At 40.4% G+C, this 17589-nt stretch overlaps 1 protein-coding gene across 1 annotated transcript in view; it reads left to right on the top strand.

The window, feature by feature from the left end:
• The first annotated feature begins 1462 nt into the window (after positions 1–1462).
• The window catches only part of LOC134289040 (uncharacterized), a 112435-nt gene continuing 96308 nt past the window's right edge, over positions 1463–17589 (top strand). The window contains exon 1 of the mRNA XM_062855039.1: positions 1463–3764. Within this exon, the coding sequence (XP_062711023.1) occupies positions 1593–3764 (2172 nt within the window). The 5' untranslated portion in view covers positions 1463–1592. The remainder of the gene's footprint in view (positions 3765–17589) is intronic.

Below are 17589 nucleotides of genomic sequence, written 5' to 3'. Positions count from 1 at the left end.
ATTCATAGAAAGTTGCAGAAAATTTCCCAAACGCATTATACATAATGAATTATGTAACAGAATTTACAAATAAAATCAATGAGGATTCAAATGTCGAAAATGTTTCCAAAAAAAATAAGAATAGTGATTTCTGCCAAAAATACAATATCATTCTTCCCATAATGATTATTCTGGAGAATTATTCACATGTACACTTGATTATCGGAAATTTTCCGTACATCGGAAATTTGTACACTTGATTATCGGAAATTTTCCTCAAAAAACAGTGTTTTTGAATACACCCTCTGAGTTTTTCAGTTCTCCAATATACAATTTTGGTCAAATCCATAATGTAACAGTCCAGTCGTCTAGAAGGCTAGAAAACATGATTGATTCCAAAATTTTGCAAATCAGGTGAAAAACTGACTGTTTAGGAAGCATGGGAGTGGGAATGATGAGAGAAATGTTACACATGCAAAATTAAAATGGAATGAGCTCACCAGCTAGATCATCACTGTTGTTATTATTGTTATTTATTGTCTTTATTAATGAGGTTTTCAACCCCTGGTTGGTTCGCCTCAAATTAAACATCACTGTTATCTTCATCACAAAAACATATGAATGGTTCTTTCCAAAACTGCGCAGTTGGATGCGGACGGTAAGTAATGTGAAGATAAATAGATGCTTAGTTTATGGTTCAGACTCTCAGAACAATGTCATTTGACATCTGTTCAAAGATTTATTTAATGTCTAGTTGTTGTGCAAAGCTTATTTCTAAAATCCATCTTGCTTTCACTTGAACCACTCAACCCGGCTCACTTTAATAAAATGATGAGCAATTGTTGCCGAGATTATTAATGCTTTATGCTACAGCTACCTCCTACAGAAAACAATTTTTCCGGAAAGGAAAATTGCATCGCAACTCACCGTGGGAATTGCTGAATAAGTCAAGCAAATTGCACTTGATTTCAAAAGCACCGAGAGGATTGTGTCGGATGCTACTCGACGTTTTCCGAGATGCCTAGTTTTTTTTCTTCTTTTTTTATTATTATTTGCTTCTTCTATCTACGGATTGCTCGCTAGTAAGTACGGCCCGGCGCGTGGTGACTACTTGTCGTCTCATTTGCATCCGATTCAGATTGGATGCCACTGTTTGACATCAGATGGTGGAACTTACACTGAAGTGCTCTTGTTCGGCTTGTAGGAAAATGGGAAAACTTTCCGATTGGCTCTAGGGGCAGTAAATGAAAAGCTGGCTTAGTACTCATAGTGCGATCTTATCAGTTTTATTGGAACTTGGCGTATAATTCAATCAAGACATGCTATGAAATATGTACAACTGATAGGCACCTATTACTAATAGGGGTTGTGATAACTTTCAAACGTAAATATTTATCTATATCGAAGTCAGTTGCAGCATCACTTAATTAACTATATGTCTGTCAATTGTACTTAATTTGTAAGGTACACTACGCGCCAAGATCATCATAGGAGATTTAAACGCTCAGGTAGGCCAGGAGGAGGAATTCAGACCGACGATTGGTAAGTTTAGCGCCCACCAGCAAACGAACGAAAACGGCCTACGACTCATTGATTTCGCCGCCTCCAAAAATATGGCCATACGTAGCACCTTTTTCCAACACAGCCTCCCTTATCGTTACACCTGGAGATCACCACAGCAGACGGAATCACAAATCGACCACGTTCTGATTGACGGACGGCACTTCTCCGACATTATCGACGTCAGGACCTATCGTGGCGCCAACATCCACTCCGACCACTATCTGGTGATGGTCAAACTGCGCCCAAAACTCTCCGTCATCAACAATGTACGGTACCGGCGACCGCCACGGTACAACCTAGAGCGACTGAAGCAACCGGATGTCGCCTCAGCATACGCGCAGAATCTCGAAGCCGCGTTGCCAGACGAGGGCGAGCTCGATGAGGCCCCTCTAGAGGACTGCTGGAGTACAGTGAAAGCAGCCATCAACGACGCAGCCGAGAGCACCATCGGGTACGTGGAACGGAATCGACGAAACGAGTGGTTCGACGAAGAGTGCAGAACGGTTTTGGAGGAGAAGAACGCAGCGAGGGCGGTAATGCTGCAGCAAGGGACTCGACAGAACGTGGAACGTTACAAACAGAAGCGGAAACAGCAGACCCGCCTCTTTCGGGAGAAAAAGCGCCGCCTGGAAGAAGCGGAGTGTGAAGAAATGGAACTGCTGTGCCGTTCCCAAGAAACACGGAAGTTCTATCAGAAACTCAACGCATCCCGCAACGGCTTCGTGCCGCGAGCCGAAATATGCAGGGATAAAGACGGAGGCCTCTTGACGGACGGACGTGAGGTGATCGAAAGGTGGAAGCAGCACTTCGATCAGCACCTGAACGGCGTGGAGAGCGTAGGCACGGAAGCCCACGGCAACGGAGGAAATGACGACGCCAATGCAGCGGAGGACGGAAATGAACCAACTCCCACGCTGAGGAAAGTTAAGGATGCCATTCACCAGCACAAAACCAACAAAGCAGCTGGTAAGGATGGTATCGCAGCTGAACTCATCAAGATGGGCCCAGAAAAGTTGGCCACCTGTCTGCATCGGCTGATAGTCAGGATCTGGGAAACCGAACAGCTACCGGAGGAGTGGAAGGAAGGGGTAATCTGCCCCATTCACAAGAAAGGCGACCATTTGGAATGTGAGAACTTCAGGGCGATCACTATTTTGAATGCTGCCTACAAAGTGCTATCCCAGATCATCTTCCGTCGTCTGTCACCTAAAACAAATGAGTTCGTGGGAAGTTATCAAGCCGGCTTCATCGACGGCCGGTCGACAACGGACCAGATCTTTACCGTACGGCAAATCCTCCAGAAATGCCGTGAATACCAGGTCCCAACGCACCACCTGTTCATCGACTTTAAAGCGGCATACGATAGTATCGACCGCGCAGAGCTATGGAGAATCATGGACGAAAACGGCTTTCCTGGGAAGCTGACTAGACTGATTAAAGCAACGATGGACGGTGTGCAAAACTGCGTAAGGGTTTCGGGTGAACTATCCAGTTCATTCGTATCTCGCCGGGGACTGCGACAAGGTGACGGACTCTCATGTCTACTCTTCAACATCGCGCTGGAAGGTGTGATGCGACGAGCCGGGCTCAACAGCCGGGGAACGATTTTCACAAAATCCGGTCAATTTGTGTGCTTTGCGGACGACATGGACATTATCGCTAGAACATTTGGAACGGTGGCAGAACTGTACACCCGCCTGAAACGCGAAGCAGCAAAGGTCGGACTGGTGGTGAATGCCTCAAAAACAAAGTACATGCTGGTAGGCGGAACCGAACACGACCGGATCCGTCTGGGTAGTAATGTTACGATAGACGGGGATACTTTCGAGGTGGTGGAGGAATTCGTCTACCTCGGATCCTTACTGACGGCTGACAACAACGTGAGCCGTGAAATTCGGAGGCGCATCATCAGCGGAAGTCGGGCCTACTATGGGCTCCAGAAGAAACTGCGGTCGAAAAAGATTCACCCACGCACCAAATGCACCATGTACAAAACGTTAATAAGACCGGTAATCCTCTACGGGCACGAGACATGGACCATGCTCGAGGAGGACCTACAAGCACTCGGAGTTTTCGAGCGACGCGTGCTAAGAACGATCTTCGGCGGTGTGCAGGAGAACGGTGTGTGGCGGAGAAGGATGAACCACGAGCTCGCTGCACTTTACGGCGAACCCAGCATCCAGAAGGTGGCCAAAGCCGGAAGGATACGGTGGGCAGGGCATGTTGCAAGAATGCCGGACAACAACCCTGCAAAGCTGGTGTTTGCAACGGATCCGGTTGGCACAAGAAGGCGTGGAGCGCAGAGAGCACGATGGGCGGACCAGGTGGAGCGTGACTTGGCGAGCATTGGGCGTGACCGAGGATGGAGAGCGGCAGCCACAAACCGAGTATTGTGGCGTACTATTGTTGATTATGTCTTGTCTTAATGATGTGGAACAAATAAATGTATGTATGTATGTACTACGCGCCAAAAGTATAGACTCACAAAAGATATTACAACAATATCGCATCACCCTAACTCACCTCGATATCTCCAAAACCAGAACACATACTGCAGCACCCCCTGTGCATGCCATTGAAATACTGCATGGCAGACCCTGTGAAGCAGCTGTCAGCAGGATGCGACAGTCAGATACATGTTGTTGTTGTTTACTAGGTGTAATGGTGAATGTCGAGAGTAGATTAGAATAATATAGATATTGTATTGTGTGAATATGTATAAAAGTGTTAATTATTTATGAATATCTTTCGAAGAACCCAAATCTTGTGGTCTAACACCTACAAATATGCCGTCATCAGAAAAGTTGTTGCTTTTGGGCCAAATAAACTTGCTGAAGGCTGCATCTTTCTGAGTCCTCAGGTTTTGGAGATATCGAGGTGAGTCAGGGTGATGCGATATTGTTGCAATACCTTTTGTGAGTCCATACTTATGACGGGTAGTCTACGTGTATTTCAAATTGTAACCAATAGACAAAGAAGAAAAAGGGAAGGGAAAAAATGACGGAAAACATCGAGCTCAGGCATAGGCATAAAACGGCAATCAGAAAAATTAAAATATCCTGACAGCCAAGGGTTAGATTTATGCAGGTAATACGCCAATCATTCTAACACAAGAAGGGGTGCCTTTTCAAACTGTCATCAATTTTAAATGAGATTCAGTTATGGGTCCGTCCGGTTATGTGAGGCATAATTCATCGACCCAAAAACTGCCAGGATGGATGGAACTTTTCCATCACGCAGCAAACCCAGAAAACAAGCTAATTTACAGCGCGTTTCAGTAATCAGCATGCATCATACCCATGAGGAGACGCTGTGCTGCTACTGACGGGTAGGTGGCGAGATGGAGATGCACGGGGAAAAAAGCTTGCCGAGTTCCCTCAGCTGACCCCGCTTACGTAGAGTATCTGCCCTGGCGGCGGCGGCCACGCTTTGCTGAGGCAGCTATTATCCACAGAGGCGTAAGTGTGATTAACGGCGTGAATACGAAAACATTTGCCATTCATTATTCATAGCACTATTAGGCGAATGGACTTTGGACTGCTGTGCAATATCTACCAGTTGAGCGGAGAAGCTCACCGTTGGATTCGGTTGGGGATGAAAGAGTTTTAATATACAGGTGAGTAAGTGATTAGTTCTGGGATTCGCTTTGAATGATTTTGCTTGTTTTATGTTGAATGGTTGTACTGTGCAGAGCAGAAAAGAAGGTAGAGATAAACTGATGAGGCAAGTTTATTGATAACGATGATTTCCACACAAAAAGAACATCTTTTCGTTCGACAGAAAAATACACGGTTGAGGTCAGAGTATTATATTCAGAACTAGACTTTTGTTAGGTTATAAACCATGCCAGCAACTCTTTACCATTAGCTCATCTATTAGACGCTTTGCCTGCTCGCAGCTATGACGGTTATCCAGTGCTGTCATGGTCAAATCAGTGCGGGAGGCAGAAGTGGCTTTTTGGCAGCAATTTGTTCTATTAATTCAGCAAGAATTATTCTGTAGATACCTCCAAGTATTCTTTAACCCTTCAGCGCGCGCGCTGTTGTAAAAAGTACAACACTACCAAAAAACCTCGCTTTTCGTATGCAGCGCGAGCGCGGTGCAGTTTCGGTTGTTTGATGGCGCGCGCGCTGGAAGGTTAACCCAGCTAACACAAACTCTTATATGATGTTGCGTACATGCTTCCATTCAACCGCGTGTAAAGTGTGCGTATATCGCCTCCACTTTAGCATCCTATTCAACATCATACACGATCATGTGTTGACTGGGAATAATGTTTTCCTCTCATGTATTTCTTTTGAATTTTCTCCACGATAACAATCAGAAACATCATCTTTGAGGTTTGTTTCGAATTTGGAAAATCTTTTCGGAGTTTTGTTAAGATTTTTTTGCAGCATTTCCTAGAATGAAGTCAGTATGAATTCCTCCGAGCATTCCTCCATGAATAACATAAGAATACATTCCTGTCTATGTTTTTCTTTGTGAATTTCTCCTGGGATTCCTCCAGGGATTCTTCCAAGACTTTCTGCAGGAAATTTCCATGAATTTTCTTCAGAAAGCTTCATCTTGAAACTAGTCCAAAGGTTTCTTCCGAAAATTCTTGCGTAATTCTTTTAGGGTTTTTTAAAGAAATACCCTCAAGGATTGCTACAGAAATTCATGCAGGAATTTTTCAACATTTCTGAAGAAATCCCTCCAGAAATGTTATCATAAGTTAGTCAAGGAGGTTCCATTTGGTGTTTTTTGAAGATTTTTTTTTCTAGCAATGTCTCAAAAAATTTCTCCACGAACTCTTCTAAAATTTGCAATTTCAGGAGAAACTTTTTCAAAGAGATACAGGAATTCTTTCATAAATTTCTCTAGGGTTTTCTTGAAGATATTTTTAATTTTTTTTGTGATTTTTTTTCAGAAATCATTGTTGCCATTTCACTACAGGATTCTACATGTAATACACCAAATATTAAAAAATGCTCTCAGGCATTTATTTGGAAATTTCTCTTAAAATCTTAAGATATTTTCCAGGAAGTTTCATTAGGAATTTCTCCAGAAGTTCCTCCAGGGATTGCTTTAGAGTTATTTCTCACGCTTTTTTCAGAGATTCTTTCAGAGGTGCTTCAGAAATTTCTTTAAAGATTCTCCCAACAATTCCTGCTGAAATTACTCTAGAACAAATTCGTTGACATTTTTCAAGGGATTTCACAATACATGTTTGTATGACAATTCTCAGTTGGTTTTACATTTGTTTCAGGTATACTTCTAAAGATTATTATTGAAAGAATTTCTTCATGTTTTTTTTGTTTCTGCAGACTTTCTTTTGGAAGTTGCCAAACAAGGATGAGAAAAAATCATTCATTTATTGCACATCCCTCACACACAACCACGCACAATCTGATGCGAGTGTGCTTTTTCCCCAGCCAAGCAGAATAAATACATATTTCCACATGTGGTGCTCGGCGATTTAAAAGAATGTGCAATGAATGCATTCATTGCACATTCTTTTAAATCGCCGAGCACCGAGCGACGCAAGCAACGACGGCCAAATGAATCGCAACTGAATCAGTGTGCCGAAGACGAACGAACCAATGTTGAACGAATGTTTGCATTCTGAATCAAGCTCGAGAGCATTCGCTTTAGAACATTCATTTAGCGTTCAGTGGAAGCATTGAGTACTGGGAATTGCATCAGTAAGCGCGTTCTAATTCAATCAGCTGAATGCCACTCGGTATACCGAGTATATTACATATATGTAGTTGAAAGAGCGAACGTTCTTTTCGTATACACTGATCCTAGCTGATTCATTTCACACTCTATTTGTTTCTCTCCTGATTCGCTTTTTCGCAATTTTCCTCAAATTTACTTCCAAACTTCCTCCTGAAGTTTGCAGGAAATCTTTCAGAGTTAGCTTCCAAAACTGTTTTAAGAGTTTTTGTCCAGAAACTCTCCAGAATTTTTAAGCGTTTCTTCTTGGAATTTACTAAGGTATCACAAGGTAGAAATTGTAGAAGAGAAGCTTCCAACACAGCGAGATTTTATCGTCACTGCAGTATCTCCAAATATAAGAACACAATGTTCTCTATGAAAGTATGAGAGCGGGAAAAAGCTCTTATCTTTTCCATAGAGAGAACAAGAGTATGATTCTACCTACATTCGTGAGTGCTCGTTTTGGCCAAAACGATTAGGTCACCGATTAAATCCGACTTCTAGTCGAAGCATGCATCAACTTCATCTTCCTACTCGGAAAACGATAAGTTTGATCGTGAATGCCATAGGCTGAACTGCATTTTCGATGAGGCCGTTGTTTAAGCCTCATCGATACGTATAAAGTATAGTCTTCAACGAAACCAATCTCAGAAGATCGACTGTGTCTTCTAGATTAACTAGTCTTAAACTAGAATATATACCAATAAGAATAAATATTTTTTCAGGATAAAATGAATGAACGAATAAGTGTGAATCTGAACAACGAATGAATGAAAAACAGGCCTGTTGAATGAAATACTTTACCTAGAGTAAACTTGATTAATGAGTATTGCACACCTTTTGAGTTAACAAAAAAAAATGTACATAGTATGGCTAATTGAATTCAAAACAATATAGTTGAAGGATCCAGAGAAATATAGTGATTTGGAGACTATTATTTCAAGAAAACTTCGGTAAATTGAGCATAACTAAAAAAAATGCATCTTTTAGATGATATTGTTTTTTCACTGTGAGGTGGGATAATTGTTACCGACAACTCGGAACAACAGTAGGATTTCTCGCAGAGAAATCATAGGCCCTTGTTAGAATTTCTTCTAGTTGAAAATTGCCTAAATTAAAATATATTTACTAAGGCTATATAATTGTAAAATTGTTCAATAATACCCCCCCCCCCCTTACTTTGATTGCTAATTATGTCAAATCATCTACATGTCCGTAACTGCTACTTCGAATCCCAGCACTACCTTGCAATAAACCCCTCGACATTAGGGGCCGTCCATATACCACGTGGACAACTTGGAGGGGGAGGGGGTTCGAGAAAAGTCCATGCTTGTCCACGGAGAGGGGGTGCAGGTCTGTCAAATGTCCACGTGGACAACATTGATATAAAAATTAAGAAACAAAGATACACTAACGAAACAAATAATTATAATAAGTAATTTTTGAAACAATTTCCGTAGCATCTTCCGGAGCAGCTTTTGGAAAAAAATCCTGAGGAAGTATTTAAAAAGTCGGGAGGAGTTACAGTTCCAGGCGATAACTCTGGTGGAATTCCCGGATAAACTTTCGGTGGAATACTCCTGGGAACTTATCATAAGCATTAGCTAGTATTAGCATCAAGCGAGTCGCACAAATTTGTAGGTGTTACAGTCCTAGAATGCTGTTATGAGAGTTGCCTTCTTCCCATCTGTTGCACAAAGCACAAAGATTTAGGACTGATATCTGACTCCACGACAAGAACGAAGCAATCCGGAAGAGTTTTCTTAAGAATTAAAAGTTCTCTTTTAAAAGAACTCCTGGATAAAAGTCCCGGAAAACATTCGAAAAGTTTCCTGAAGAAACTTCCACAAGAGTTCCAGCAGGAATTTTCGAAGAAACTTTTGAAGATTTTGCGGAGGATCTTCCAGAAAAATCCTTGCAAAAAAATTTAGAAGAATTTACGATGGTACTTTCGGAAAACTTCCGGGAGAAACTCCTGGCAGAATTCCCTGGGAAACTTCAAGAAGATTTGACAGAAAAAAATACAGAAGAACTCCCGGAAAAGTTTTAGTCAGAATTCCCAGAAGAATTATTATAATTCGGGGGAGCTTCTGGAAAAATCCTCATGGGAATTTCTGGAAAACTTGCAGAGAAACTCCCTGCAGAATTCACTGATGAATTACTGAAAAAAACAACGGAGAAACTTTCGAAAACTGGATTAACTTTCGCATAAATTCCCGAATGTAGAAATGCCGTAGCATTTCTTGGAATCCTCAGGAAAATTTCCGATAGAATTTCTAATGGAGTTTCCAGAAACTCCTATAGTAAATCCTGGAGGAAGTCCTAAAAGAATTTTCAGTAAAACTCCTAGAGAAATTCCCGGTGAAAATCCTGCAGTGGCACTCCTAGAAGATTACCTAGTGAACCCAATAGTACCTCCTAGAGGAATTCCCGGTGAAACTCTTAGATTAATTTCCTACCAAACATCTGGATAAATTCCCAGAGGAACTTATGAGAAAGTTCCCGAAGCAACTTCCGGAAGAACTTTTGAAAAAAAAAATCCCCGTAGAACCCCTAGCGGAATCCTAAGAGGAAATCCTAGAGGGGTTTCTAGAGATATCACTAGTGGAACTTCTAGAGGAATTCCCGAAGGATCTCCTGCAGGAACTCACATTGGACTTCTGAATGACCTCCTAGACGAATTTGCCGTGATGTTTCTCAAGGAATTCTGGGTGAGGAATCCTCTGAAAAATTTCAAAAAATTTCACTATGATTTCTCAGTAAAACATTTGAAATAATCTGCGGCGGAATTCCTGGAGGATTCCACAATGCAAGACCTTTTGGAGAAATTGTCTTAACAAATCAATTTCGTTTTTGCAGAAACCATTTTTGAATAAAATTTCACAAAAAAGTGGTTTCTGCAAAAATGGAAAACATTTTCCACCTCAAAAAATTCAGAAGATACCTTGATCCATACTCAACATGTGCACGAAAATCGATTTTGAAAATATTGCTTCGTTATTTAATAAAAAATCAAAAACCAAAAAAAAAAGAGGAAATGCTTCCAGTTTCGCCTTAAGTTAGTGTATTTCGGTGTACATGATAACTGTTATTATGAGAAATGTCTTTGTTTTCGCTATGTGAAGTCCGCTGTTGTTGTTCTTGTTGTTCGATGATTAGTGGGAAGTGAGTCCTCCCAGAGCAGGTGAGCAAGACCCTGAGAGTATGTAGACTGAGCTAGCCCATCGTTACAAGATTCATGTCTAAGTGAATCCACGGAATTTTCGAAATTTCTTCGTGATTCCCTTACGGAGTTCTATAGGAAATTCCTTCAAGGATTGATGCGTAAGTTCATGCTGGTATCCCTTCATGTATTTCTTACAATATTTTGAAGGAATTCCTCCAGATATATTTTCAGGAGGTTTCTTTGGGATTTGTCCGGAAAATTTCTAGTGAATTTCTCCAGGGTGAGCTACCCAAACGTTTCTCCAAATGAAGCAATGCCAGGAAAATTTTGTTCATAAAAAATCGAATATTCTTCCATTAACTCCTCTTAGCCTTTTCTTTAGAATTTCAGAAATAATACCAAAAACTTTTCAGAAACTATTGCTTGAATATCTCCAGAAGTTCCTTCACGTTAGAAACACTCAAGAGATGCAACTGAAAGTTCCTTCCGGGATTTCTTCAATAGTTGCTTCAGGTATTCCTCGTCGCAGTATTTTGCATTTTTTCAACCCAGGATTTTTCTAGATTTTTTTTCCAAAGATTCCCATAACAATTTGCAAAAAATACTTCAGACTATATTCATTACCATTTTTAAAGGAACTTTCCGGGAATTTTTTTTTTCTATGAATACCTGCAGGGGGTCTGCTATTGTTCCAGGTATTATTTCAAATACTCCTTTAAAAATACCTCTACGGATTTCCAGGAATCCCTCCAGAAATTTTTCAAACGTTTTTCATTTGGAATTACTTACATAGGGCAAATTGTGTATTTTCGGCAGTTTTGTTCTCTTCGTCATGGGGAACTCAGAGTTGGCTTCAAATCCTTCACTGAAAGACGGCTTGCGGTTGAAATTACTATTCTGAGGGTCAATTTAAGTACACAACGCCACTAAATTTGTGCAGACTGAGTTTCGTTTCAATTCAACAGAATAATGTTTTCAATTTTACCATGGACCCGATTTACAATTAAAAAAAATCTGTTGGCAACCGGATTTGAACCAAGAACCTTGAGGTCCCCAGGCTCGCACGCTACCACTCGGCTATCGAACCGGTTGATATGGGCGGAAGCAAAACGCACACAAGAAGCAATTGTTGGTCGATCATCACATTTTGCCATGGTAAATTTGAAAACATTTTCATGCTGGTCATTACCGCAAGCCGTCGTTCAGTGTTCCCAACCAAGCTGAATTATATGCCCAAATTTCAGGAAATTTGGCCGACAAAAACCCCTCATGACGAAGAGAACAAACCTGCCGATAATACCCATCGTCACGCTAGTTCCTGCAGAAGTCTGTTACGGTTTTTGTTTTTCAGGGAAGTGAGTAGGTGTCTTAATATGTTGCTCAAGTATTCTGCTAAGTATTATCATTGCTGGTTTTGCTCAAGAGGTAACTTCAGAAATTGCTTCAGGAATTATTGTCCGGGCATCCCTTTTCAAAATTTATAAGAATTTAATTTCGTTGTTTTATGGCATTTTGTAAAGCAACACTTCAGGGATCTCTTTAAGAATTCTTCAGTAATTTTTGTGCAATTTGGGGAAAACTACTCAAAAATCACAGGAGAAATATCTGAACATTCTGCAGGATCTCTATACTGCCGTAATTCTGCAAAGTGACGTAAGCGACATTGATAGTTTTGGCCCATTTTTTGGTTAGTATGCATAAAACTCTTGCTCATCACTTAGATGATAGATTACGACTAGATCTTGCATTCTATTACAGCAGGCATACGACAGTGTTATTTTTAAACCAGATATTTACATAATATACCAAAAAATATCGACATTTTAATGGAGTTTACGTCACTTTGCAGAATTACGGCAGTATATACATTCCAGGAGATATTTTAGCATGACCCTCAGGAGCTATTTTAACCCTTATGTGGCCGGCAGGGTCCCCGGGTACCCAGCACCCATTTAAAATACACGGTGTAGAAAAAAGCAAAAAGTTTGCCGGCCACATAACGGTTAAAACAAATCCTGGAAAAACTTCCTGCTGGAATCACTGAAGGAATTTCTCAAAGAATTCTTGGAGAAACACTTGCAAAAATGTCGTAAGCACCCTATTCTTCGAAAAGTAATCTTTGGATGAAATTTTGAAAATAAAAAAATCTGTAAGAATACCTGGAAAATTGCATAGATATGCATCTATAAAGATCCCTAGCAAAAACACTGGAGATATTTCTAAGAAAATTGTCATAGAAACCTCTTAGAAATAGTTGTTAGTAAATTTCTTGAAGAATTCGGGGAGAAATTATTTGAGTTGTCCTTAAACGAAATGCCGGATAAATTTCCGATATAGCACATGGATGAATTTCCGGAAGAAGTCCTGAAGAGATTTCTGAATGAACTGCTGTAGCATTCTTTGATGAAATTCCTCGAGTCAATAACGAGACACTGAAGACGACCAATCGAGTAGAGGTCAAAATACGTATCTGTCAAAGGATACAAATGCCCAGTGTAAATAGGAACAGTAGAGTAAGGTGGGGCAAAAGTTCGACCCTAGTTGAAAATTCAATATTTTTCAAAAAACCAAAGCATACATAAATAAATGAATACCGTCTGGTGATTCTACCATCCATGAGCTAAAACTTTGCTGAACAAAGTTACGCCAAATGTCTTTTTAATTTTAAGTTACAATACTTTTTGTATGTGTGTCTCTTATTCGAACTCTTGCCCCACCACTGGGGCAAAAGTTCGAATCTAGTGTTTGTACAATATCGCTAACCGTAACACACTATTTTGACACTTTGATAATAGGAATACCTGAAACTTATTAATATTTGATGTGAACTGGAATACACTTTAAAGTTCGATCTGGATTTTACCCAAATCAGGGTTAAATTTACTACAGCAAAAATTAGTAGTTTTCCGCTAAATTCAGATAAAACAACATTTTTTTTTTTCAACTCTGATCGTATTTTCTCACTAATTCCATCATTTTTAGAGATAATATAGACATTTTGCAGAATTTGAGTTTTTTACCCAAAGTTGCCACATGACTCGAACTCTTGCCCCACAATTCGAACTTTTGCCCCACTATGTGTAAAATATGATTTTCAAATCTTTTTTTCAAAAAGTTTTACATGCTAAAGCATCTTTAAAATATACCTAGCTACGCCCCAAAATAAAATATCGAATTCGATTTCATTACAATTCCATTCCATGCGTTGGAAGGACCATCGCATATTACAATTTTTTGATCAAAAACCAACATTTTGTCATAACTTTTCGAAATATTGATCAATGTTATGCCAAAATTAAAACTAAAGTAAATGAGAGATTGTGTGTAACGTCGGCGTATTTTCAAACGCAAATGCTCTGCATAGATCGTTGAGAAGGTCGTCTACGTAGATTAACCTTATCTGCCATTGCCAGGCTTCATGCTAAAAAGCGAAGGCAATGACCGCCAAGTTCCTACTTTTTTCATGACTGACAACAGTGAAAGCTGCAACGAAGGTCAATCCCTCCTGCCGATGATACTTGCCTCTATTAATTGGCACGAAAGAGCTATGTTAGACTGTAATACATTCTTGCTAGATTGTAACCTTGCCATTTTACTGCTCACACATGATTTGTATCACCAGTTAATTTGTTTCAACATTTCAGTTGATATCAATCCCATGATTGTGTAACAGCTCGCGCCCCTATACATGGAAACCATTACAACAGCTGCTCAACATTTGTAATTGCTTGTCGAGCGTTGTTTTCTATACTTTGCACCATAAAATGAGCAACTGTGCATAAATTTCCGCGTTTCCCTCCATCACCATCATCATAGGTCATTGTAAACAAGCTGTTGCAATGTCCGTATCCAAACGAGCCATTCTTCTCCACCCACAATTTCACTGGGGGAATTGTAATTTGTGAAATTATCACTCTCCGGTCACTCCCTCCCGGCACAACAACGGAAGAGAAAATTTTAAAGTACTACCCATCATCGTCACGAAATTTGCGATGATAGCCAAAGTTTGTAATGAATTGCCGAAATAAATCCAGACCGATGGTCGCCCTAATGGTCTCTTTCGTCACGATATCACTCCGAAGACTTTCCACCACCCTACCAGCCTGCCTTTACGTCTTGATGGGGCTCACGAGGCGAAAAAAAAAAACTCTCCAGGGGCTAAATACATATTTGTCAACTTTCACTTGCATGAAGATCGTCGGGCAAAACCAGGTTTGAAGAAATGGTCGGAAGTGTCTGCTGTGTTCAAGTTACCAGAAGTAACTGGTTTTCAAGTGCTGATCAAGACATCTGATCTGGTCACCTTAATGTATGTGAATGGGAAAAAGTTTTCATCCTATCTACACTCCGACACAAGCAAACTGGAAGGACCTTGAACGTGTGGTGCGATGATAAATGGGACATGGCCAAAAGTAACCGAACCAGGAAAGAATTCAGGTGAAGAATAGTACCTTCGAACCGCAACTGTTCCTTCCAAGATCTGGGTCGCTTTTCTTCTGTTCCATTTTTTTCCTTCCCAGAGAAACGAATCTATTCGGTCTGCCTCAACGTAGGTGGTGCCTTGCGAACGCACACACACCCTGTTGGGCCATTCAAACCACCCATAAGCGAAATTTATGGGCGCTCTCTTAGCAAAAGTAAGAATAATTTGGTACCATTATTGCAGCTTTGTTGGAATCGCCTGCCAGTTTTGGAGTGGGAAACTGCTGCGGCTGCTGTCGATGTTAAACGACACTGGGAATGTGAATTGATGACAAATTTCGTAGGCCGACGGATGTTACGTCAACGCAGTGCAACAGGACTAGGAAGCTTACGGGTACAACGTTTTGAGCAATATGTTTCATTCGCTGTGGGGATATCTTCTCGAACCCTCTAAGTAGAAACCCTTCAAGCAGAATACCCTCTTCGAATGAGTGATTTTTTTTTGTTTTTATTTATGTGTATTTTAACTTTAGATGCTAATTCTACACTCTCGAATGAGTGAAGTTAGTTGGGTACCATTTCATTCCGCCCTCTTTTGCTTATCCTTTGACAAATACGCGTATTTCGACTATCACTTAAGTAATCTTCCTCAGTGTCAGTTATCCACAGTGGGTAACTAACACTAAGGAAGACTACAAGTGATAGTCGAAATTCGCGTATCTGTCAAATAACAAGCAAAAGATGACGGAATTAAATGATACAAAACTTAGTAATTTTATTGACCCTCATTCGGTGTTACTTTAGGCGCACCACCATGGCGTTGCGTATGTTTAGCATGCCCATCTGGGCCATATTGACCCCACATCTCCTAACGTGGGAGATGATAGGTACTGCTCCAAGACGACCTAGTCAGGTGTGGTTCGAAGAGGAGTTCCAGAGGGTAACGGACGAGAAAAATGCTACCAGTATCTGGAGGCTGAATTGAGTATGGAACAGAATCATATGCGGAGGATTTACGAAACCTTTTCTCCCGTTTTGTGCAACGACCGTGATGGAAGCATTCTGATAGATAGAAACAGTTATGGTGGCTACCAGGAGGAGACAGCACTACATATTATTAATTGGTGGGAATGAGAGAGTGACTTAACTCTTAATGCATATCATATTAACCCTCGAGCGATCGCGCTGTTGTGTTTTGTACAACACGTTGAAAAAATCTCGCGGGGTGCTGGCGGTGGTGGCCAGCCGCGCGAGTTACGGAAGGTTAAGGATGTGGGAATAACATTTCTCAACTCAGCGTACCAAATTTTGTCCGGGAGTCTGTTTTACAGGCTGAGGCCGATTGAGGAGTCCTTCGTCGACGACTATCAGGTGCAGAGATGCAAAATATACAGATTTTTCTGTATTATACAGATTTTTTACCTCCAATACAGACAACCAGTAATCGTATATGATGTTGCTTAAGATGATAAAGTGGAGGCCATATGCGTGCATGCCTCCATTTAGGCGCATGTAAAATGTACGCATATAGCCTCCACTTTAACATCTTATTCAACATCTTATACGACCACTGGTTGACTGGGAAGATACAAAGTACAGAAAAATACAGATTTTTGAAATGTGATACAGATTTCTCCAGAAACCATAAAATTTGAAGTTATTTTCAACAAATCCAATGAAAACTTTATGAATTTCTGCTTAGTCTTGGAAGAATTTATGAAAATTTGTGCATTTTCACACATGTTTTTAAGAAACAAATACCAGTAAAAATTAAACACCGTCAAAAAGTAGAATATTTTCATTAGTTTTTATTGAAATCTAGTACTTTCGGTGTCTGCTATCCCCTAAAATACGGCGATACAGAAAAATCTGTATTGATATCTGGCATCTCTGATCAGGTGATTCTGAATCTGCGGCAGATTCTCGATAAATTTCATACAGTACAACTGAACGACTTGCAAACCCGTTGATTTAGTAGAGAGAAACGAGTTATGGCAGATTATGGTCGAACATGGTTTTGCAGCAAAGCTGATTAGACTAGTGATGTACCGAATATTAAGCCGGCCGAATATTCGGGCCGAATATCAGCCTTTTTTCGATTTTGCCGAATATTCGTTTAGCCGAATATTAAATGTATTATTCGGCCGAATATGCCGAATAATGACTAAACATAGCAACAACACGCTGAATCCAGAATTCAATTAATTGTAAAGTGGATTTTCGGGGCATTTAATTTGGAGAAAAGTTACCTTTCCTGTGATGTAAAAACGTTTCTGAAGATCATGGCTGTCAAATTGTACTTCCTTGTAAACGATCTTGCCATAATAATTTCATGAGATTTTTAACAAGAAAATCGGCCGAATATCTGACTAACTATTCGGCCGAATATTCGTTTCGCCGAATAATAAAATTTGAAATATTCGGTATTCGCCTGAAGGCCGAATAGTACTATTCGGTACATCACTAGATTAGACTGATTCGAGCGACGAAGACTTTATACCTTTAAGAGGGAGATTGAGTTTATTGGATTTATCATTAACACTACAAAAACCAAGTTCATGACTGCTTGTGGTCAACATTGATGTGGCCGTGGTAATGGTGACGAAGTGGTCTTAGGTGGCAAAAAATTTGATGTTGTGGGCAGATATGTTGATCATGGTATTTAGTCTAGTGCCGTGTGATATGATGTTACACCGGTAATTTCTTTCTGGCTTGCAGTCTTATGTGTTGGCTCACGAAACAACTATTTTTGCTCCAAC

Source organism: Aedes albopictus, chromosome 2, assembly GCF_035046485.1.
Source record: "Aedes albopictus strain Foshan chromosome 2, AalbF5, whole genome shotgun sequence".
Classification (NCBI taxonomy): Eukaryota; Metazoa; Arthropoda; class Insecta; order Diptera; family Culicidae; genus Aedes; species Aedes albopictus.
Note: the sequence above shows the minus strand (reverse complement) of the source record. Positions and strands in the feature narration are given on the sequence as shown.